At 46.3% G+C, this 23564-nt stretch overlaps 1 protein-coding gene across 3 annotated transcripts; it reads left to right on the forward strand.

Moving 5' to 3' along the window:
* Positions 1–26: 26 nt before the first annotated feature.
* CEP63 (centrosomal protein 63) lies at positions 27–21608 on the forward strand. Of its 3 annotated transcripts, XM_082288078.1 has the most exons (16): positions 27–207; positions 2399–2578; positions 2767–2885; positions 4455–4635; positions 5847–5942; positions 8076–8198; positions 9015–9128; positions 11501–11734; positions 11990–12135; positions 12893–13027; positions 13809–13923; positions 15756–15953; positions 16377–16463; positions 17982–18181; positions 18708–19005; positions 21167–21608. In XM_082288078.1, exons 3-16 carry the CDS (start codon positions 2842–2844, stop codon positions 21323–21325), a joined length of 2130 nt encoding a protein of 709 aa, XP_082144204.1. In that variant the 5' UTR covers positions 27–207; positions 2399–2578; positions 2767–2841; the 3' UTR covers positions 21326–21608. The 3 variants fall into 3 exon arrangements, with proteins under 3 accessions (XP_082144204.1, XP_082144206.1, XP_082144205.1); XM_082288080.1 differs by lacking the exon at positions 15756–15953; XM_082288079.1 differs by lacking the exon at positions 2399–2578.
* Positions 21609–23564: the final 1956 nt, after the last annotated feature.

Consider the following 23564-nt stretch of genomic DNA (forward strand, 5'->3'; position numbering starts at 1 on the left):
CAGGAAGGAAGGAAGGAGGGCAGGAAGGAAGGAAGGAAACAAACAAACAAACAAACAAACAAGGAAGGAGGGCGGGTCGGCCAGCCAGCCAGAGCTGGGGTGCTGGGCAGCCCGGAGCGGAGCTCGGCCCGGGGGCTCGGGGCTGGTCCCCGGGGAGCGGCGCTGGAAGGGCCCCGGGCAGCGAAACTCTCCCGCGGCGGGTGCGGGGTAAACACCGTGAGGGCTCGGGAGCGGGGAGGCTCCGGCTGGGGAGGAGCTGCAGCAGCGGGGGAGCCGGGAATGCTGCCGGAGGGCAGCTCCGGTGGCTGTGGCGGGGAGCACTGCCCGGGCACACTGGCCCCGGCTACTTCACAGGCTTAAGCTGCAGGTCTGGATTGGACATCACGAGGAATTCCTTCACAGAAGGGGTGATTAAATATTGGAAGGGGCTGCCCAGGGCGGTGGTGGTGGAGTCCCCATCCCTGGAGGTGTTTAAGGAAAGACTGGACGTAGCGCTCAGTGCTCTGGGCTGGGTGACAAAGTGGGGATCGGTCACAGGTTGGACCTGATGGTCTCAGAGGGCTTTTCCAGCCTCAGTGATTCTGGGATTCTTGCCCTGGCGAGGGGTGATTGGCTCCGGGCTCCTGCCGCTGGTGCCATTCCTGCCGCTGGCAAGTGGAGCTTGTCTGTGGTATTGCGTTTGGGAGGTTCTTGCTCCTTTCATTGCAAGCATGCTTCCAGCAGCGCTTTAAGATTGCACCTTTCTATGTTTTTAAATGTGAAGTAATCCCAATCTTTTCTCATGGGCGCTATTCTTAAGTCCTCCTGCATATTATAAAGTTCTCTCCTCTTGACTCTACTACAATTCTGCCTTGAGCTGGGATGCTAAGCCTTGTTTATTTTTAAATGTGTTGTTTTGGTTTGGGCTTTTTTTTTTTGGCCCCCCCCCCCCTTTTTTTTTTGCAAATACTTCCATTTTCTTCATTTTCAGAAGTGATCAGCCAGCTCTCCTTGCTTTAGCTGTAGTTTATGAAGGAGATTGTTTCCTCTTGTGGGTCTTTACTGAGGTGCCTGTAACTTGCACATTGCAACTTGCAAGCATGAGAGGCCAAAATTTAATACTAAATCAGCAAACCTTATGTAGTATAAAACTGGCTAGAGGTGTCTGATTTTAAGGCTTTCCCCCAAAATCTGGATATGCCAGCAAAGTAAGCAAAGCTGGCAGTCTGTGAGGGTGGTAAGGCACAGAGAAGCCGTGGCTGTCCTTCCGTGGAGGTGACCAAGGCCAGGTTGGACGGGGCTTGGAGCAATCTGGGATAGTGGAAGCTGCCCCTGCCCATGGCAGGGGTTTGGCATGAGATGGCTTTAAGATCTCTTCCAATCCAAACTGTTCTGGAATTCTATGCTGTCTGTCTCCTCATCTCTCTGACCACTGAAAATTCATTCTGTGTTGGTGTGATTAGAATGTAAGAGGAGAGCTGCTACTGTCTAGTGGCCGCTGTTGCCACCTGGAGAACTCTTGGAATGCTGTCAACAGCTCAGGGGGTCTGCTCATCTGCTCTCCTCAGCACCCTGCCCTCAGCAGAACCATGAAGTTGTTCTGCATACTGATGGGGTTTTGTTAAGCACAAAGAGGGCCAAAGACAGACAAAACACTATCAGAATAGGGAAACAGTTTTTTCTGTGTATCTTTTATATGCTTGTGTTTTAAAACACAGCTCCCAAGGACAGGTTTTAAATTGTGAATTGTGTTTTAAAGTGCTGTAGGAGCAGGATGGAAGATTCTTCAGGAAGGAGAGCAAAGCTGAGCCTGCGTTTGTGGAAGTCTCCCTTGCTGTGACCTGCTCCCCTTTTGCTGATTGCTTAATAATGCCTTGTTAATCTTTGAGGGAAGGTGTTGGAAGGATCCATCTTCATGTTGGAAAGATCTACACATCTTGGAAAGTGTGTAGATTTTGGAAACATAAGTTTGTGTTAATAGCTCTGGATGAGTCTAATCATTTTTGTGTTAGCTGCAGCTTCATGAAGGAGACATTGAAACAAATTCTGGCTTCCTGGCTGTGGTCACTTTATTCCCCATTTTTGGCTTTAATGTAAAGCCTTCTTGCTTTCACCAAGATGTGAAATTTCTATGGGTGTGCACGTGTTTGTGACTTAAAACGTATAATTTTAAACTAAAACAGTGTACTGCTGCTGTAAAGCTGTTCAACTTATTTTCATAATTTAAGGCATAATTTAAGAGGAATTTTTAAGGAGTTTGTGTTTTGTTAAAATTCCCACAACCATTTGTACAACCAGTGTGTTCTGAGTGTGGTGGGAAACTGCACAGTCTCTTTAACCTAGTCTCTAATAAGGCCTGGAAAAGATGTAATTTATGGATGAATTCTTACTGCTACTTGCTTGTGTTTTCTCTCTGAAGTGACAAACTTCCCCATCAGACGTGGATCTCGGGCTGACCCCTTTGAAGCCCAAATGTTCCTGTTACTCCACAGTCTGGTGCTCTCAGGACATCTACCAGTCCCTCTGTATTGAGTTCACACAAGTGCAGAGTTGCTCAAGTGCAGATTCTCATTGCTCCTCTCTGAATTTGTTAGATCACGTGAGTCTGGCACTGCAGTTTGGTGGTGCTGGGTGATAGCATTGGATATATTTTTCTGGTAGAAAAATCTGTTTTCCTCTATTTGGCTTGTAAGTTCATGAAGGTGCCATTGTTTTCCTCACCTCAACTGCATGCTCCTGGTATGTTTTTTAACTTCTTTGCTTTGTGGGCTTCTGCTTGTTCTGCAGTTGGATGGAGAAGCAGCCTGGTTTGTGCACTGCTTTCCTGTGCTTCCCTAGTACTGAAGCCACCAGGATTCAGTGATGGAGGCTTTGCTGGAAGGAATGCAGAGAAATGGGCAGGGGAGGTATGTATGCAACCATACACAGCAGCCATTACAAATGATTTTAGCATTACCCTTGCCTCTTACTCAGAATAAATCCTCTGGTATCAGTGTGCAGTGGCCTTCAGCTGCTGCAGGAGCAAAGTCACTGGGTGGGCTGGATCTGCACTAATCCCTGCTCAGGTATTATAGCCTTAGTTGTCAGAATTTTAGTTCTACATATTCCTGAAACCTTGCCTCTTCTTCTTCTGTTGTTGTAAACTCTTCTTACTGTCCAACATCAGGAGCAGTAGTAAGTAGAGCTGTGAATAAATATTTATTTTGTAACAGCCTTGCAAGGTTAATGAGATGTGACTTTGTTATCTGATTTCATCTGAAAACATCTGATTATTTCCTGCTTGCGTTGAAACTGCAGAGTCCCACTCAGCTCTGAGGAATTCTTAATGCTCTGTCTGAGGTGAGAGCCTCTAGACTTTTCAATCCCCGAGAGACACTGTAGTGACAATAACAGAACAAAATGTTTTATGTGTTAAACAACCGTGAAGCAAAAGTCACCGATGCCATTTTCCTAGTCATCCTTGAGAATGTGACTCAAATTTATTTGATACTGTATCTTCTTCAGAGAGCTGGTTGCAGAAATCAAGTTTAGAATTTGCTACATATTAGCAGCTGCTGTGAAGGAAATGTTCCTGCTCTGCATAATAGCTGCTAATTTTTGGTTAACTCGCAGGACAGGGTGAACTTCAAATGTGACTGATTTTGGCTCCTTTAAGAAGTATTTCTTTTCCTATAGAAAAAGTGCCAAGTCGTGAAGTGTGCATATGCCCTGGGGGAACAGAGAAATTTCCATCCCTTAACCTATTGATTTCCATTTCTTTTCAGTTCTTCCCATTTGACAGGCAAATTAAAGGGGTAGAGATCATTATGGAGTTTGCCACCCTCTAGGGCTGTGTCTGGCAAACCTTAATATTGTCCCTGTCTTGGCAGCTTGGGAAGTTTCAAAGGAGTTACTTGAATTGGCTTCAATAATTACTGCACCAAATTAGAAATCTGGGCGTCGCTAGGGAGCTTGTGCTCCCCGATGGATTGCGAGGGTTTGATTCTTCATTATCATGTTGTCATCCAGCCCCCTCTGCTTCAGGGTTTGTCTGCATTTGTGATAAACTTCTGTTTTTGGGAGCTCATAGCCTGGCTGTAAGATTCCTCTGGTGACTGAAACCTGCTATAAAATGCCTCTGCCTGGAGAGCAATTAAGGCAATACAAAATATGAATTAAACACGCTTTGGTTTACTTAGGTAATGCATAGTACCCAAGGCAAAGGGATGAATGCCTGAGTGTGAAGCGATGTGGTTTAGCAGGCATGGATGGTGCTGGGTAAAAGGCTGGGCTTGATGACCCTGGAGGTCTCTTCTGACCTTAATGATTCTCTGGTTCTATTTCTGTGCAAGCTGATTTGAGGAGAGTTCAAAGCACTGCATGTGCAGAGTCGGTGCCCTGGTACCAGTCAGTGTGTTCTGCTGCCTTTGTTGGTCTGGGACACGGGACCTGTTGGGTGGGACCTGCTTTGTAACTCCAGGCTCTCTCCCTTCCAGCGGCGGGTTCTTGACCTCCTGCGAGGCTGAGCTGCAGGAGCTGATGAAGCAGATTGACATCATGGTGGCTCACAAGAAATCCGAGTGGGAAGGGCAGACACAGGCTTTGGAAGCTTGTCTGAGTGCTCGGGAGCAGGAACTTTCCTCTGCCAAGGCAGCTCTGCAGGAAAAACAAAAGGAGGTACCTTTGTTTCATGGTGTTTTTTGGTTGGGGTCAGTAGTGTGTTTTACCTGTTAGAATCAGGAAATCAGGAAGAGAATTCTTAAAGGACCTGTTGGAGCAAGGTGTCTGGTTCATAGTTCAATCCAAGTCAAGTGATCAGCTCCCCTAGGGTTGGTGGAAGCCCACATACTGAACTGTTAGAGTTATTAGAGAGAACCCAGAGACACTGGTTCTGGCTACAGCAGTAATGGACAGCCCAGCAACCTGTGGTCATTGGTAGAAAAAACCCATTTTCTACTCTATCAATTGCACCAAGAAAACCATTTCCTACTGTAAACTACACCAAGATGTTGCTGGGAAGCTTTCCACGGGCAGTTTTACAGAGCTCTGGTTTTGTGGTCCTTAATTAAAGGCCTGAAGAAAGTGCAAAAGAACTCTGTATTGGTGGAAAATTATCAGTAAGTGAAGTTTTTGTGCAGGATGTGGACCATAAGATGCAGTTGAGCCACAGGATTTTAATTTGCAAGAATGATGATTTTTATCATACAGGTTATTGTTCTTATTATCAATTATGTTTTCTCAAAACACTTGAAATGTTTCTTACCACCAAAAGCAAACATGAATTTCAAACTGAACTGTAAAGTATGTTCGACGTCTCTGCTGGAGTATATTCATGCTTTTGGTTTAGTCATATGAATTTTCTGTGGGTTTTCTTTTAATTTTAATTGGTTGGCTTGTCGACCACTCAGGTTGTAGATGGGAAAAAGATGGGAGGAAAAAAAAAAAGGGATAAAAATGAGTCACAGGAGCAGTTGAATCAGGGCCAGGGAAGTCTTTTCTGTGAGCTTCAAAACCCCATTTCTTTCTTTTTCCTTGCTATTAGGAATCTCTCCTTTGCCTGAGGATAGTAAGATAATGACATGGTCAGCTTTTCTCTGGGTAGATAGCTTGAAATCATAATGCATATTTGTGAAGACTGATGAAAATACTGGAGAGAAATAGACTTTTGGCACAAACCACATATGTCAGCTTTGTCCCCAAAAGTGAAATCCAGAAACTGCCTCAAAACAAGAGGCCGGAACAGAAACAGTTGTGACCCCAGCCTACCAAAGATTTAGGCACAGCCTCCATCTGTTTCATAATGAGGGACCCCACTGAAATGTCCATGTACCTACTGACAATGAAGGGCACTTCTGTTGTTGTTATTTGCTTTTTATCCCTTTGTTCAGGTCGGCATGTTGCGTCGCCGGGTCGAAGACGTGGAAAAATCCAAGCAGGACATGGTTAGAGAGTATGAGCAACAGCTGAAGAAATTCCAGGAGGAGGTGAGTTGCAAAAAGAGAAGTTCGGTTTTTAGTTCCTACTTGATGACGGGTCAAATACCTCATGTCATTGTTTTTGTTTCAATGCTGTGGTTTTAAAACTCCCCACTCTGTTAGTGTTTGTGTGCTTACCAAAAAGAGCATTGAGCATAGATAAAGTGACATTTTTATGGCTCACTTGGCCTGTTTTTTGCGATTTGGAGGAACTTGGTGACAGACAGAGAAGTGTTGGAGTAGGAATGTTTTCATATGTTGGACATCTGCAGAAATTTACTGCAAGAATGTCCTGTGTTTGCCCATCCCAGTCACCACAGTGCTGGTTCTGGAGCTGCCACAGGTACAGGCAGCAGCAGTTTGTTCTTTCAGTATTTCTGAAATTCAAACAGGGTGGAGATGTAAGTGGCCTGGATTGTGTGACATCAGGAAATAACAGTTGCCTGTGCTCTCATCTTTTTGCCTCTGTTAACACTGATGACTTTAGTAGAGATTTTGTACTCTCAAGGAATATTAGTCTTAATACCCTTCATAAAAACCGAGTATATTTAGAAAATGCTGGTTTACAATAATATCAAAGCTTTCATCTCAAAGCCTCTTGCTCAGTGCATAGTGGTACCTGTCCTGCAGGTGGTATAGCAGCATTCCAGGTTTATGCCTGAACTCTGCCTGTCTCCACTTGCCCGTAGCAGGGACTGAACTGGCATGAGCAGCTCATAGAGCACTGACCTGTTTTCTCTGGAGGGCTGGACCTAGTTCCTGCTCACTGTAAACCATAAGTGAAATTAATTTGGTAGTCTCTGCTGCGATGACAGAAGGCATCTTTTCTCATTTAAAAACACCTCACTATTCCATATGACTAACAGTCTTCATTCACTGGGTGTCCTCACTGGAATTGTGGATAAGCTGCAAAGCAAAGCTGAGGTGCATTGGCAGATCAGCCTAAATTGCTAAGGCTGAAATACACCCTGTGCGTTGGGGCCTAAATTGCAGTTTGCGGGTATTTTACCTACACAGTATTAATGCTGATGGCGCCGAGCTTCAATATTCCTCAGTCTTCTGTTCTTAGTACTGTTTGGGGAAATTATTTCTGTCCCTGTTTACCACCATTTCCAGTGCAATTACAGGTACAGTGTCTAACTTACTGACACTGTTGAAAGAATAAACCTCTTATCTCCTGATATGTTTGGCAAAAGATGTTGGTATTATCTCTAAGCCTGAACATCTGTCCGTTCCCATTGAACACACCAAAGTACTGAGTGCATCAGGTCTTGAATAAGATATTTTTTCTTCTCATGGTCCTTCTGTTCATCCACAGACTTGGTTTTGCCCATCAGTAAAATGGCAGTGATGGCTTCTCAAATTCGTGTGGCTGTTTGGACACCATTTGTTTAATAGTTGAGTCGGGGGGAGCTCATCAGGTGAAAAATTCTTTGCAAGTTGCAAGTGATTATTTGCATGGAGGGTCATTTAAATGTCAAGAGTTTTTTCCTCATTCCTGCTTCTGATACGACTTCAGCATCCTAGCAGCAGGCGTAGGAGTGATATTTTCTGTTGGCATTCTCCACTCATTGTGAAATACACAGTGTATCTAAGCAGAAAATGACAGATGAAGTGGTGTTGATATTATGGATAATGGCAATTCTCAAACCTTCTCCCACTAAGCAGGAGAGTTCCAGTTCCCACCTGAGCTGCACCAGGGTATTTTGATCACACAAGAATTACCCACGTGTGGTGTGGTCCTGTGGGTGAGATCAGCCACAGGCACTGCCGCCTCTTCTGGGGCTGGGAACCACCTGTAGAGAGGGGGATGCTGTGCCCTTGCTGCATTGACAGCTGCATGTACACCTCCATCTTATCAATATTTCAGTCATGCTTTAATTGTGGTAAGACAGAGCTGTAATTAAAGCTGCTGATGTCATGACTTCAGTGGCATCTTGCTACTCTCATACAACTCGTGTGTTTTGCAGTGCTGTTGGTATAAAAGACTCATTATCCAAATGGAAGCCTTCACTTGGGAGCTGTGCAGCCTTGATGAGGGCTTTGTTTGTGTGAACCACTTTGTGTGTCTTCTTTCAAAGGGCTGTGTAATTCTTGCCTTGGGGCCTTGAGCAAAGCTCTCTCTTTCACTGTATCCTGCAGTTATCCCGGCTGAGGAGGAGCTATGAGAAGCTGCAGAAGAAAAAAACAAGAAGCAGAGGAGAAGCTAACAAGGGACAAGAGGAGGACAAGTTTGAATTGAGCCGACTGACCAGGAAGCTGGAGGTATGTGGTAAAAAAGGCACGTGCTGACCAGCTTGTGTGTATTAACTGACTTACTGGGCTTCACTGGTGACTGAACAGTCTGCTAGGAAGTGGGCTGAGTCCTGCTTAAGGAGCACTGCCCATCCACTCTCCAGGTGCAGCTCTTCTTAACTGCATGTGTAATAAAGGCAGTTTCATGTCTTGGGGTCTCTGACTGCACAGCATAAACCTTAGTGCTGTTCTTACCCTTAGACTAAATAAAAGGAAGAAGGTGCTGGAAGAGTAACTAATTGTGAGAATGGAATGAATTCCAGTGTGAGGAGGTTGTATTCTCACTTCTTTGAGGAGGAGGGAGCTACATGTCAAACTTCTTCTCAACCCTGTCTCATGTTCTAATCTTTCTGCTCTGCTGAGCTCAACCCCACCCAGTTTTCTCCTCCTGAAAGACGTGGTAACAGCACACACCTGACTGATGTAGTGCCCAGTTTCTGGGGCAGAGATTAGCATTCAAATTCTGTATTTAATTCTTGTCATCTTGGTGATTTCAATAGCAGCATGTTTTGGAAGCTAAAGCCAGTCTGAATTGTTAAACCCCTGACAGCAAACTCATGAACCCAGCCACGCATGTGTTGGCACTTAACATTTGTGAGCAGCTTTACCTCTGGAGGGGAGCACGGTGTGTGAGGGCTCTGCACTGCTGAGCTTCTGCATCAGGTGACTGGCTAATGGTTTCCCTGCTGGGGGAAAGGTGTGAGGATATGGTGGGGAGAGAAGGCAAACGTGGATGTGAACTGGAGGGGGATGTACTGCTCCAAGCCACCCCTGCTGTCCTTGCAGGAGTTCCGTCAAAAATCACTTGACTGGGAGAAGCAGCGCCTGCGGTACCAGCAGCAGGTGGCATCGCTGGAGGCGCAGCGCAAGGCTCTGGCAGAGCACTCCGAGCTTGTGCAGGTACAATTAACATCTGCTGAAAGTTTCTGCTTTGTTTGTGGGAGGGAGGGACAGGCTAATGAAGTCTCTGAGGCTCCCATCCAGTTCAGATTGCCATTGAAGTGACTTTTAATGTTCTGGCGAAATAAGGTTTGCTTGTACGAGTGCTGTATGGAAAAAAGATCTGGAGTCTGTCATCAGAGATTAGATAAACCTTGTGCAGCTCTCCCTGCCATCCCTCTGTTTAGCAGGGAAGACAGTAGGGTGCAGATTTCCCTGGGAGGCAGAGACCACAGCATATGACACTTAAAAGTATCTGTTACATCATGTTGTCTAGTTGAAAGCTGTGTACCTGCCAGCAGCTAAGTACGTACCTTGTGGGTCCAGCTGAGAGGGTACTGTTGGAAAACAGTCTTCCCCTACAATAGAGAATTTCACAAAATACTGAAGCAACAGCAGTTTTCAGCCCCCACACCTTTTTATCAGTCTCTCAAAGGTAAGGAGTGGTGGGGCTGCTGTTCTGCAAAGCTGATGGCTCGGTGAATTAGTGGTGCTGCAGCAGAGCGAGATGAATTGACCTAGAGCACAGCTGTGGAGTCACACAGACACAATCACAGCCGACACTGATAAGAAGCTCTTGCTGGGACTTTGCACTTAATGGGCTCCTGAGTTGCTCTTGAGTGGAAGCTCCTGCGAGGAGGGAGACTGTGATGACAGGATTGAAGCTGGCTCTGACAGGGGCTTTGTGAGAGGCTGACACCAGGAGATCTACAAATGCAGAGAGAGTCCTTGAGCAGAAGGTCTTGCTGCTCTGCTGTCTGTGTGTCGTTGATAGCTCAATTGTTTGGGAACAGATGTGTCCTTGGAACGCAGGCTGGGACACTGGGGCACAGAGGAACTTGTCTTACTGTGCAGCAGAAAACCAGGAGGTTGGGGAGGTTTTCCCAAAGCAGCATAGGTGCCTTAGGTGCACAGGTACTGTGAACACACTGCCTGAATCCTCAATTGCTTTGAAAAGCCCAGCATGGAAGTGCTAAATTTTTCCCCTTAGATGTTTCTGTACATTTTATGTGCTTAGTTGTCTTTCTAGCACCAAGGTCAAGTTGAGATCCATGACCTTGGAGTACTTCCCCTCTCTCTCCTTTCATCTGGCTTCCCCTCATCTCTTGCAGAGCAGCTTAGGGAAGCCTGGAGTTCTTCCCCAGTACAGACCACCTTCTGGAACACCTGCAGCCTTTAAAGTCAGCCTTTCTTAAAAACCTGGAATTCTCTGCTGGCTTGGATGTTGTGTGGCTGGAAATAAGAGACAGCTTAAATGTTTTCTTAATGCAGAAATAAATACTCAGGCAGTCTTGTACTCCAGCTTCTTGGGTGAAGAAAGGCTGTGCTTTAAACTCTCGGCCCTCTTGATTACCTTTTCTGTCGTGACTATTCAAATAATAATAAAAGGCTGTAATCAAAACTCTACCACAGCCTTGCAAATGAGCACTTCTTATAGTTTGAGTAAATCAAGGCATGTGGTGATTCTGAAGCTGGCAGGCATTGCTACTCTTTCAAACTGGGAGTATAGGACTGCTCAAATATTTTGTTCCAGCCTTTAAAAATTCAACGATTGTATACAAAAAGGGAATATATGAAGTAGATGTTCCTAGAAGCTTATGTGAGAGCTGGCTTGTTAAATTTCACCAGCTAGCTGCGTGGAAAGAAACGCTCTGCAATAAAGTATTGTGCCTATAAATAATAGAGCAGGTATTGTCTGCTTCTTGTACGTTCCTTGTAACTTTTTCATCTGCCATTAAAACACTGAAAAATTCCAAGTGAGCATTCCCCCAAGCTGCTGGAACCTGGTATTTACTGCAGAGAGCAAAGCAAATTGGCTGTTATGCCTGGTTTGTTTTGGGGCTGTTTGGTGGTTGTGGTTTTTCCACTGTGCACCCAGAGCTGCTTTCTGTCCTGGTGTGGAATTAATGGTTGGGTAATCTCTGCCCTGTACATGGTTTACAAACCTTCTTACCCGCAGCCATCAGTCCTGGTCTAGTCTTGGGCTCATGAGCAAGAAATAGCAGGAGGCTTTGTTCTTAGACAGATCATACTCGGGCAGCAGGAGTGATCTGAGATTCTCATTTTCCAGATTCTCTTTGAACTGCTTTTGGAATCAAAGAGTCCTCTCTTTTTTCATTTTGTTTTTTACTTACTCTGTTTGCCTTTGGAAGTTTTATCCATCACGTAACCCTGGAACAATGCTCTCCCTAATTCCCTGGAAGGTATTGTTGCTCACTCTGAGAATGTGGCTCATTACACTAAGAAATCAGTAGTTGTGTTGAATGTAGCTTTGGTACAACTTTTGTGTTTTTGCAATTTAATACTTTAATGCAGATGATTGCTGTTGGCAGACCCAGCTGGCCAATCGGAAGCAGATCCTGGACTCGGTGGAGCTGGCGAGCCGCTCGGAAATCCAGCACTTAACCAGCAGGCTGGAGAGGGCCAATGACACCATCTGTGCCAATGAGCTGGAGGTGGAGAGGCTGAGCATGAGGGTGGATGACCTGAGTGAGGACAACCGCATGATTCTGGAAGATCAGCAGAGAGTTCAAGAAGAATTAAGGCAGTCCAAGAAAATGTTAGAGGTCAGTGGAGGAACTCCTAGGAAACGGGGTCTAAAGCAGTGCTGGTGAGAAGTGGTGGGAAGGCTTTTCATCCTGGAGTTGTCTCTTTCTAGAGCCTTTGTAAAGTTCCTGCTTGGCATCAAAATCGACTTCGTAGCTGTGTGCTGCTCTGCAGTATTTCCAAGGGTCATAAGAAATCTGATCAACCTCTCATCACATTGCAACAAACTGGTTTGGTCCATCTTGCAGCAGTCGTTCCTTCTGCCTCCTGTGCAGGTGTTGCAGGATGAAAAGATGGAACTGAAAGCCACCTTGCAGTCTCAAGAAGATTTCATTGGCAGCTCCAAGCTGCACCTGGAGCAGTTACAGAAAGAGCTGGCCAGGATGACTGAAACTCTTCACACAAAAGAATTCCTCATCAGGTAGCATCTGTGCCTTGCTGGTACTTTGGCTTTTCAATCCAGATCTATATTCCAGGTTCTCTCACTGAGGACAGCAGCAGCATTTTCATGCAGCTGGATCTGTACTGCTAGTATTCAGAGTAGTGCACTGCAGTTTCTCACAAGCGCTGCGCTGCCTTGCAGCATTTTTCAATTTGCATTGCTCTTGAAATTAGCAGATAATCAGTGGAGAGCATGGAAGGAATCCACTTTCCTCATCTGGGTTTCTGGAGGCAGCACAGGGCTTTTGAGGGTGCTTCTCCCAGGCATTTTCAGCCAAGTGCTGGAGACCTTTCAGGGTTTGATAACGTGCTTATTAACCTAGGCTAAAGTTCTCACTGACTGGGGCTTGGTGAGGTAACTACAATCAATGACAAAATCATCTTGGCCTTCCCCTTCTGCCCTGGCCATGTGCAGAGGCTGTTGGGTTCTGGTGGCCGTGTCAGAAGGTTTGGGTGTTGGTCACCTACCAGTCTCTGGCAGGAAGGCCAACATCAAAATAAAATGAAGTCTTTTTAAATCAGCCTGAGCTCAAGCAGGGGCTGTCATCCAGCAGCTGTGTTTGCTTACTCACCCTGCACGCAGCGGTCACCTGCTTTTAGGTTCTGTGCATTTTCCAGAGAATTCCAAGAAAACAGTAGTTATGTTCCCTGTACCAGTGAACTCAGACATGATGTTTCTGTGCTGAGATAAAAGCTGCTGTTTCTGTGCTTAGATAAAAGCTGCTGTTTCTGTGCAGGGCCTTGGAGGACCGCTTGCAAGGGAAGCTGTTGTCCTCTCCAGGGTTGGAGCTGGAGCAGGTGCTGCTGCAGCTGGATGTTGCCCAGAAGAAGGAACAGCACTTGCAGTCAGAGGTGACTCGTCTTGAGAACAGGTAGCCTGCTGCTTGCTCCCTCTGGAAGTGCAATTAGTCTTGGAAAATAATACGACACCTAGTTGTGTTCATCAAGTTAACCAGTGGTTTTTGTAGGCTTGTTTTAAATATCAAAGGGCTAAAGAAATCAAGTGCTATTCATTTTGCAGTGTAATAGTGACTGCTTTGGTAATTGCCTGGCTGCCTTCCACTGCACACAGTGGGTGTTCTCAGTGCTCTAGCTTGCTTAGACTGAGCACCTTCACTCCTAATAGGCTGAGGAGTCTTTGTTAGGCAGCTGGTAAGAACCAGATCCAGACCTTCCTGTGAAGTGAGGATTATAAACAAATCTGTCCAGGGAGATTGTGGACTCTCCATCTCTAGAGGTGTTCAAGACCAGGCTGGATGGGGGTTGAAGCAACCCGGTCTAGTTGAAGGTGTCCCTGCCCATGGCAGGGGGTGGAACGAATTGAGCTTTAAGGTCCCTCCCAACCCAAAGCATTTTGTGATTCTATGATTCCTCTCCAAGTTTGTGGTTTTCAGACTTGTATTTACATAGAAGTTTTGTAATCTTAGTTTGTAAAGAAACAAGCAAGAAACAGCTGTCATCTGTTAGATCAGCTTCCTGATCTCTTGTGAAATGATTTTGGAAAACAAACCCAAAGGATTGGTAAGGAACTTGTAGGCTGAGTTCAATTTCTGTTGTAATGGACATAAAGGACTGCCTGGAAGATTAAAGTTTCTCTGACCATTTTCTCCTCCTTGGGTTATTCTAATCTATACTTTTGCATTTGGCACCCAGCCTGGTATCTTCAAATGCCAGGTGTGTGCAGCTGAGTGAAGAGCTGGGTGAGAATATCAAAGAGCTGCAGTCCCTGGAAGAAGACCAGACTGAGTCAAGGGCAGAGATTAAAAAGGTAACGTGGCTGTGTTCCCGGGGAGGGGGATGGCCCTTGGTGGAGTGAGCTGATCCCTGTGTGCCACGTGCCTCAGCAGTGGGGCCAGGGCAGGGCTGCTGTGCAGGCAGGGATCTGCTGGAGGTGAGGAGCACACCTGGCAGAGGAAGGGTTGAGAGGACACCTGTTTGCAGGTGTCTGAACCTGCCTTTGTGAGCATCTCCTGGGCATCCCCCAGTACTTCTGTACACTGTGGAGATACTTGAATTAGTGCTGGAGGGGCAAATATGTGAAGAAATTAAGGTCTGGAATCCAGAGTTTAAGCTTAATGCAGGCTCCCAACAGGATGAAGAGCAGACAAGGAATGAGTTTGCTGTAATATGTCCTTTCACACTTGAGACAGGACTTCAAATGTGTCCTGGTCCCTGTGTGAATAGGGGAGCGTGTTTCAGGCTTGACAGCTGGACATGAGGGCAGGGGCTGGGAGGAATGGAGCAGCTCACCTGCCACGAGGGGCTCACCCCAGAGCTCTGAGCACCCAAGGGGGGCTCTTCACAGTGGTCTGCGTGAGCTCATGTGAGAGCTTTCACTGGAGCCTGGTAGAGTGGAAGCCTCATTGAACCTGAGTGAAAAACCTCACTTGTGTGGAAATCTTTCATCCTTTATTCTGAACATACAGAGGTGCAGATCTTGCCAGAGATCTGTGCTTGGTTACACATCTAAACAGCCACACAGTAAATGAATCTCCCACAGGCTGCTGGGGAGGAAGGAGAGATTTATGAAGGCTGTTTCTGTTTTATATACTTGGGAGGCATTGAGGTGACATGGAGATAAATCACCGTGTGTACAGTATTTACATGGGTAGGCAGAGATCATCTGGTTCAATTTTCTAAAATGCTTGTAATTCTCAGAAAAATCCTAGGTGTTTGGGTGGTTAATATTTCTGACTAATGGAATGGAGTCTGGGGGAAGGAATTATGCTGCTGTCGTTCTGTTGTGCCACTGAATAAATATACAGTGTGCCTACCAGAATATTGTATGTGGTGCAGGTCTGCCACCTCAAAAAGCATTGAATAAACCAAGATAAGGTATGGAAAAAGATGACCAAAAGGATGGAGTGGTTTTTGTACAAGGAGCAGCTGAATGGAATAGGACTTACCCAACTGGAAAAGAGACAAATGAGATTGAATGGACTAAAAATAAAATCATGCCTGTCATGTGGAAAGTAAATAGGGAATGATTATTCTCTCATAATGCAGGGACTAGTGATCATCACACAGAGTTATGAAAACAAAGAGATGTATTTTTACCCCGTGCATAGCTGGCTGGGGGAAGTTTGCCATGGGAAGCTTTAGTTGCTACGACCTAACATTGATTCAACTCTAATATCGATTCAAAAGACTTCGGGCAAATTAATTCCTGGAAGGAATATCTGGCTTGAGCTATTTAAAGTTCCTATCTTTCAATACCTCCGGAAGGCAGAGTGGCAAATTGCAGGGTTATATTTTCCAAGAGTTACTGTGCTTCCTCAGTCATGGTGAACCTTTGGCTCTCTGGTTTTGGCTACAGAGGTTGAATGATGAGCTGAAGAAGCTGTTGGTTTGATAAGTTATGGGTCTTCTCACGTACTTCATGGCATGAAACTTCTTTCAGTTGGCAGTGTATGGTGTGGGAAAGGATTGGGATGAGGTGGCTTTCAATCAGGAAGGACAAGCATGTGCAGAGGGTTTGTTACATAGAGCTTTTTTGTTTCCCAGGACTGAGATTTCATGTTACCACATGCCATACTTTTGCTTTTTTTGCTGAAATGTGTTTTAAAAGCTCGTGGGTGGTGTGTGCATGTCTTCCTCCAGCTGAAAGAGCAGCTCTCTCGGGCTGAACAAATGCACAGCAGTGAGCTAGAAGGGATGAAAAGGGAGATCTCCAGGCTGACACAGGAGCTGCACCAGCGGGACATCACCATTGCGTCGGCGAGCGGCTCCACCTCAGACCTGGAGCAGCGGCTCAGAGCAGAGATTGAAAGAGCAGAGAGGAAAGCAGTGGAGCACAGGGTAAAAAAGGCACAAGGCTCTTATGCTGTCTGTTCAAGGGATCTGAAGGCTTGGAACACCATCCTGCTTTTTAGCTACATTAGTACTTTCCTTCTCTCTTTAGCCTCTGCACAAAAACTGAGACCTTCTGAAGGAATCTTCTAATGATGGTGTTCACTGAATCTGTCTTGCTGCTTCTTTTCAAACCAGCAGCCTACAGTCCCTCAGAATTCTTTGGGATCATTCATGCTAACTAGGCCAGGATGGATGACATCTTTGAAAACTGCATGATTATTTTTGTAGCCTTCTCTGTAGGGTCCTTGTACGACTGACAGCCCAAACCTTGCTTAGTACTTGAATCTGAGGGTGGAAAATGCTTGGAGGGTGTTTTGAGCATGTATTGTGTTCTTTTTCTGAGCTTGTTTTTTGCCTCTGTCTCCTCAGGTAATTCTGGTCCAGCTGGAAACCTTGAGGCTGGAAAACCGTCATCTCTCCGAGACTCTGGAAAAAACAGAGTGTGGTCAGCTGAAGGTATGCCATGAGGACCAGGGGCTGGGAAGGGGCTAGCCTAGTGTTCCTGCTTGGGAATAGTCAGAGTCTTTGCCCAGGCCTCTCAAAATGGGGGATAGAGCTCAGTGAACTTAAAACCCAAGCAAAAGGGGCAATTTGAGAGGAAATAAGGTGCAGAAATATCAAGCTTTTGTTCAGTCAGAGAGTGGTGAAGAGAACTGCAGAAGCAGCCATCATTTCCATTTCTTCTGCATGGGCTCTGGCCCACATTTTTTAGTACATTTCATTTCACTTCCATATTAAACCAGTTTACCTCAAACCTTTGATTCTCAACCTGTGAGGTCCTTTTGACCTGTCCTAGAGCTGTAACTGCTCTGGCCCTTGAAAGACTTGGGGTGAGAGCGTGTTCTCCCCTGTTGAGGAGCCATTCAGCAGGGCTCTCCCTTGCACTCCATGGGCAGGATGCAGGCTGGGAATATGGGCTGGATGTGCTGGGGCAGTGTTCTTGGAAAGGGCCCTGTGGTGGGCTCCTGCAGCTGAACAAAACCTCCAAAAACACTTGAGGCAGAGGGGAGAAGAGGAGCCTGTGTGGAAGAGGTACAGCCTTGGCAGAAGTAATGAGCTGGCTCATTTTGTGAAGGAAGAAGTGGCTGGTTTGCAATTTCTGTCTCACCTTAAGCAGAATGGATGCTTCCCAGAGGGCAAGGGCTGGATTCAGACAGCTGACAACCTCATGAGAGTACATCAGAGCTTTTATCCTGTTAGATCTGTGAGAAGGAAATACTCAGCTCTTAGTATTAGTTTGGAGTGATTGTCAAATGTGCCAAGTTCCTGGGAAAGTGCTGAACAGAAGCTTGTGGCTGGTGGGATGGATTAAACCCAGAGCTTTCTGGGGGGCTGATTTGAAACTGAATTAACCTAAGGCCCATTACTTTCTGCTTGAAAAGTAGCTGGTGGCTTTTGCCTGTGTGAGTTCCCAAAAATGTGGTGGCAGTGTGCAAAGCAAGAAATCTGCCTTAAAAAAAAGCCCCACAGCCCAAGGCACAGGAGCTGGATCTTGGCCTGGGGGTCCTAATGTACATTTGGAAAGACCTTAGATACAGAGGTGATGAGAATGAGTTAAGCATCTAAGTTAAATAGAAGTGGCAAAAAGCAAGTGGGAATGTCATGGGAGTAGAAGCAGTGGAAATTACACCCACCTGGCCTAGTAAGAGGAAGATGATGGGAAGAAGCAAGTTGTTCAGAGTTTCAAAAAGGCCAGAGGCAGGTGCATCTCAACTATCCTAGGTCCATGTTTAAAAGGAATCCAGTGGTGAGAGAGACTGATCTTCCAGGCAGATCAGCACGCTGGGTCTGGATGCAGGCCCCATAAGCCATATATGTAATTCATTTGCTCCTAGGAAAGTCTTGAAGGTTTCACCAGTCAGAATGAGCTTAGGGGGTATGCCTTAAGGCATCTCTTGCTGGCCCTTGCTCTGGATGTGCCTGTGGTGTCTTGCAAACCAGAACTTCGGACTTCTGCCCTTCTTTGTCTGTTAGGGGGACGATGGCACCCTGAGAGCACTGAGGGAGGACTACACCACTGAGCTCCAGAAATTAGTATGTGAGAACCAGCAGCTGCGGAAGGACCTCGCAGAGACCAGGGCGAAACTGGGGGTCACTGCACAGGTGTGCCCGGGTGAACCCCAGGGCACTGCTCAGCAAGGGCAGGGCAAAGAGCCCAGGGATGTACAGCACAGGTGAGTGACCCTGGGGATGCTGCTTCCTCAGGGGGAAGGAGGGCAGAAGGTGTGGGGGTGTGGGGGGTTTAATGGCATGCTGTGTCTCTCTCCAGTGCATCGTGTGTCTGGGAGAACGCAAGGACTCTTTGGGAATCTGCCTTTATGCCTTAAGCAGTGCAGGACTTGGAGTCCCAGCTGGTTTGTGTTCTGCAAAGCCAGCAGTGTTTGTCTTTTGGCTGCCTTTGCCTCTCTCTGGAGCAGCAGTCTGTGCTGTTTTTGGTGACAGGCTTGGATGTGACCCAGGCAGCCGTGCTCCTTTCTGTGCTGTGCTAGGATGTGCAGGCTGTGGTTTTTGGTATCTACAGCAGCAGAAGAGAGAATTCTCTACAGGGACTGGATGTGCATCTGGAAGTGCTATGGAAACAAGTTTGGATTGCCAGGGCTGTTAGTAACATCTATGTTAATTGTTGCCTCTGTGTGAATTTTTGCTGGAGTTCAGCTGCTAAGAAACAAACTCAGTTCTGTGCTCAAACCTGCCTTCCAGGACAGCTCGGGAAGCACAGCACGAGCAGGATGAACACGCAGGGAGGACACATCTCCAGCCTGACAGGACTGCTCAGCATCATCACAGGGAGTCCCAGAGGTGTGGGGCTGCTGAAACAGGAACTGTGACCCCCGAGATGGGTGAGCCGCCCTCCCAGAGCAGCAGCAAGAGCTGCAAGGAGTCACGTGCCTGGCTGGGAGCGGAGTCTGTGCTCCATGCAGTGGATGAAAACAAAGATTTTGCAGATGAAGCATCTAAGCAGCCTGCCTCAAATCATCACAGAGAATCTGTGTTTTTGGTAAGCAGTTGTACAGGAGCTAGTTGCTGCTCAACAGCTGAAAACAGAGCTGGGTTCTCATCTGGCAAAAAGAGACAGGCTTTTGAATGCATGACCTAACTGCATGTTGTGTGTGATCCTGTATGTAAATCAAGTGTTAAACAGGGAGAGAAAGCCACTGCTGGATGGTTAAGACTTGGCCAGGGGGATCCACATGGTGGCTCTTCTGAGCTCCTTGGAGCAGAACTTTGTGTTTGTGTGCTTGCTAAGCTAATTCCAGGAGCTCATGGTTCTCTCCGTGCTGGTGCTCTACCTCAGTGTGTACCAGGACCTGCTCGTGTCCCCTCCGAATTCTGCTTCAGCTTTTGGCTTGGGTCTGTAGTAGAGGCTCAGTGTGGATGTGGAGTGCTGGGTGTGTCTGTTTCACACAGTCTCTGGCTGCCTGTTGCTGCACGTCTGTAAAGCACAGGGTCGGTTTTACCCCTTTCCATGGAGCTGCAGCAGTCAGCACACTGAACCTAAAGCTGCTTATGCTTGCTGATGGAAAAGCCTGAAATCCCTGCTTCACTGACAAGGGGAGCCTGCTCTTTTTCCCAATTGCTGATGATACTTTTTTCATAGGGGGCAGTGTTGGCACTTTCTCTGTCCTACCTCAGCTCAGTTGCTGAAGCACTTGACCAAGATACAGAAAATTTGCACTGAATCACTTCTTCCCCTGTCGTGTTTGGGGAGGGGAGAATGCTGAGCACTGGTCCTTGCTCCAGACGTGTTGCTCTAGCAGTGCTCAGAGCAGTTTCTCCTCTGTTTGTGTGTTGGTAGCAGTGACAACTTTTAAACTATTAGCTATCTCTTTGTGGGAGTCCAGAGATGAGGCTCTAAAGCTGGTGCACAGATAAGTGGAGGCTTGTCAGGTCTGTAGATCTTGGTGCAGTTTACTACCAAGAACAGGTTTTGATTGTTTCAAGACTGAAGTAGCTTGTGCACACACCCAGGAAACAGTGTTGGGAACTTAGGCAGCTGCAATATTCTAAATGGAAACTCTTCAGGATGCAGGATTGGACCTAAAGTGTGAACAGTTCCACTTCAGGGTCTGAGAAGCTCTAGGGCTTGATGTTTAATAGAAGAGAATGGGCTGCTTTTTATTCTGAGAGGTAGAAATAAGGTTTCTAAGGAAATGCAGATATTTGTCCTGGTGTTGACTGGAACTCCCTGCTCATGGTCAGGCTCCAGTGTCCTTAAATCAATCCTTTTAGCACTAAGAGTGCTAAGAGTTCTCTTCAGTAGGCAGTAGTGGGGTGGGAGAGATTGTTGTCTGTAGCCTTTTCTGTTTCCCTTTGTTCCTGGCTGTTGATAAGACCTGAAAATGATGAGACTTCAGGATTTGGAAATAGCCAGTTGTCTTCTCTTGCCAAGACACTGAGACAACTTGTCTGTAATGGATAGCAGCCCTTTAGTAACCTTAATATTTCACGTGCCAGCCCCTGTGCATGAGGCTTCTCTTCATCAACTTGTACATTAAGCCTAGTTCACAGTGTTGTTTTTGTAAGTTAATAACTTGTGGGTAAGCGATGTGAGGAGCAGGAATAGTTCTTGACTGTAAAGGAAAGAATCTGGAGTAGTTTGTTGACTGTTGCTGGCTGAAGTGCTGTTCCATGAGCTGCAATGAGATTTGGCCTGTACTTGCCTGTGGGATTGTACCAGGAGCCCTTTACTTTGGGGAAGAAGAGGAGAGGTATATGAAAGAAAGCAGAGATATTCCCAGTGTGGAATATCTGGTGAAATAATTACCAGTCTGGCAGTGCTTTCCCTTCCCTGGACCCAAACTCTGTGGTGCTCCCGCTCACTGAGATTTTTATGGAGACAAGGAGCAGGATGTAGACCTTGAGTTGTACTAACAGCCAGGACAAACCCCTTGGTATTCCATAGTGACCTTCTCTAGCCCTGATTTTTTGGTATTGACTTTTTGGCAGTGTTGGCTTGGTGCAGCAATCATTGCTGGCTGGAGGTGTTGGGAGGGACATGACCTGTGATACAAGTGTGAGGCCTGAGTGCTTAGTCTGCCCACTAAGATGGAAATGAGCCCTCTAGGAGCATTTTCAGTTGTGTGGTTTGCAGATCAGGGGTGTTTCTGGCCAAAGCTTGGAATGAAGGAATACCTGATAATCCCTGTGTTTCCCTTTAGTGCCCCTTGCCTACAGCTTCTGTCGGATCCATAGCTGCACGATACCTGGAAGATGAAGAAGCAAGATCCCAGCACATCCTGGAATGCCTAAATGCTCACATTGAGGAACTGAAAAAAGAGAGTGCAAAGATAGTGAGACGATTTGAACACCAGGAATAATGTTTCTTGTGGAATGGGAATGCTGGTTACTTTATGTGGTTCCAAACTGTGACTGGGAAGGTGCCTATATCCAGTTGGTATTGGAGCTTGGGTGAGAGGCCATGTGTCCCAGCTGGAGCTGAATCAGCAGGATGGGAGTTGAGAAGGAGCTCGTCTCTACGTGCTTGCTCTGCTGAGGGCTGTTACACCACAAACATTTTAGGCAGCTTGCTGTAGGTCAGAGGCCTGCATCAGAGCTATGTGCTCACTCACAAAGATTATGGTGTTTTTTAAAAGCAAACCGTTTGCTGGTTTTTATGTGAAGTATTTTAAGTATATTTTATACATGTAAAAGCATTGAAATAAATCAGAATGGCAAACACCTCTTTTCTTGTTCGTACAAATACACAAAGTGACTCCTGTGGCTTATCTTCCCTTCTCATCAGGAACTTGGATCAACACCTTTTCCATCACAGCATAGCTATGTTCTTCAAGGACCAAGGAATGTAATTCCTCTTTCCTTTAGGCTATCTGTATTTTTTCCAGTTAATTTGCCCTCAGTGGAATTTCTTAATATTTCCTGGTTCTTGCAGCTTCTGCCCTTTACAGTTTGTGTAGTATCTGGTGTCTTTATCTTGCTGTACAAGGTACTTGGAGTACTGCAGAATAGCTGAGGAATGAGTGGCTGAATTCTGGTTGTGGTCACAGCTGTTGGAAAAGAGATATGGAAATAGGAAATGACACTGGATGGGAGGAGAACCCACAAGCAGGTGAGGTTCATCCACACGTCGTTGCAGCTGCCACATGAGCTGGTGCCAGCCTGGTTTGAATCTGAGCAGTCTGGTGGAACTGCTGCATCAAAATACATCTGTGACCTCTTTTGGGGAAAATATTCAGTCTTTCCTCGAGGGAAATGTGTTGTTAGTGAGTAACAAGACTTGTTTCTATGGACTTGTTTTCTTTTGGGGTCTCCGCAGTGCTCCTGTGGCTGAGTCTTCACAGCCTTTGTACAGGCAAACCTTGGGATGAGGGCATTCCATGTCCATAAGTTTCCTGTTCTTTTCCATCAGCTTCCCCTTATGTTAGAGCAGGTTAATGCTGTCAAGGAACAGGGATTCAAAAGCACCTGGTGCACCAGAGCCCAGCCATTGTGTCAGGCAGGTGAGTTCAGCTAAGGGGATGCCTGGCTGCAGACTGGGGCTGTGCTTGGGCATGCACCTCTGCATGCCAGGGTTTAGAAATGTTCCAATCCAAAAGTCCTTGTATTTTGGCTTTCTTGTGGAGTTGTTTGCACGAGGATGAAACCTTCAAATCCATTCTGGATTCTCATTGTGCTGCCTTTGGAATGGGGTGCTGAACTGCCCCCAGCTGGGGCTGGGCTGTGGTCGTGTTCTGCACAAAGTCAGCAGTGGCCTCGGATCCTCTGCAGAGCTGTCCATGGGGAAGTGTTTTTGGAGCATCTGCCCTGTCTGTCCAGATCTCGGGTAAGGACTTGTTGGTCGTGGGGCATTTCATAAAATCTGAATAGCAGAATACACCCAACTGTTTCCTCTTTGCAGATGACCCTGCACATGCACCGAGTGTGTGACATGCCAGAACCCTTAGGGATCCCTCACAGCCTTCAGTGAGGCCACCAATTTAATTTTTGAAATGATACCTTGAAAGTAGTAGTATATTTCCTGAAGATTTGTTAAGTTAGTTACTGAGTGTTGCATCATGGAGTTGGTGTTTTCAGAAGTTCAGGAGACATTTTGCCTTGTTTCTGATGTTCTCTTCCATATCCCTTCAGAGATATTTGGCAGTTCATGTTGGAAGAAGGGAAGAGCAAGCTTGAAGATGATCCATTTGTTTAATTAGCAGCCGTAATCCTACAGTTTTATCAATTTCTAATACCTGTAATAAGCTGCTTCATTCAGGGAGTAGCCAAAAAATTGGAACTAATGTGATCCAAAGTAACATCTGCAGCAGGGGAACTGCTGAGTTACTTCCCTGTGTTGGTGTGTGTGTGCTCTGTCTTTCCCAGCTTCTCTCTTTGCAGATGCCCTGAGATAACTGAAAAGTCTGTTCCAGAGCTGTTCTCCTGGTGTTGGAGCCTTGGCTGTGCTGAAGAATGTGCATTTTTTATGAGGGGGAGGAGAAGGAGCTGTGTTTATCCTGGAGGGGGATGTCACAGCAAGTGCAGACTTCTGAGATGCTTTTATCTGGGGCTGCAGGGTTTCTCAGGCATTCTCTGCCTTTGCAGTGTCAAACCTCCCTTGGA

Source organism: Coloeus monedula (assembly GCF_965178545.1).
Source record: "Coloeus monedula genome assembly, chromosome: 10".
NCBI lineage: Eukaryota > Metazoa > Chordata > Aves > Passeriformes > Corvidae > Coloeus > Coloeus monedula.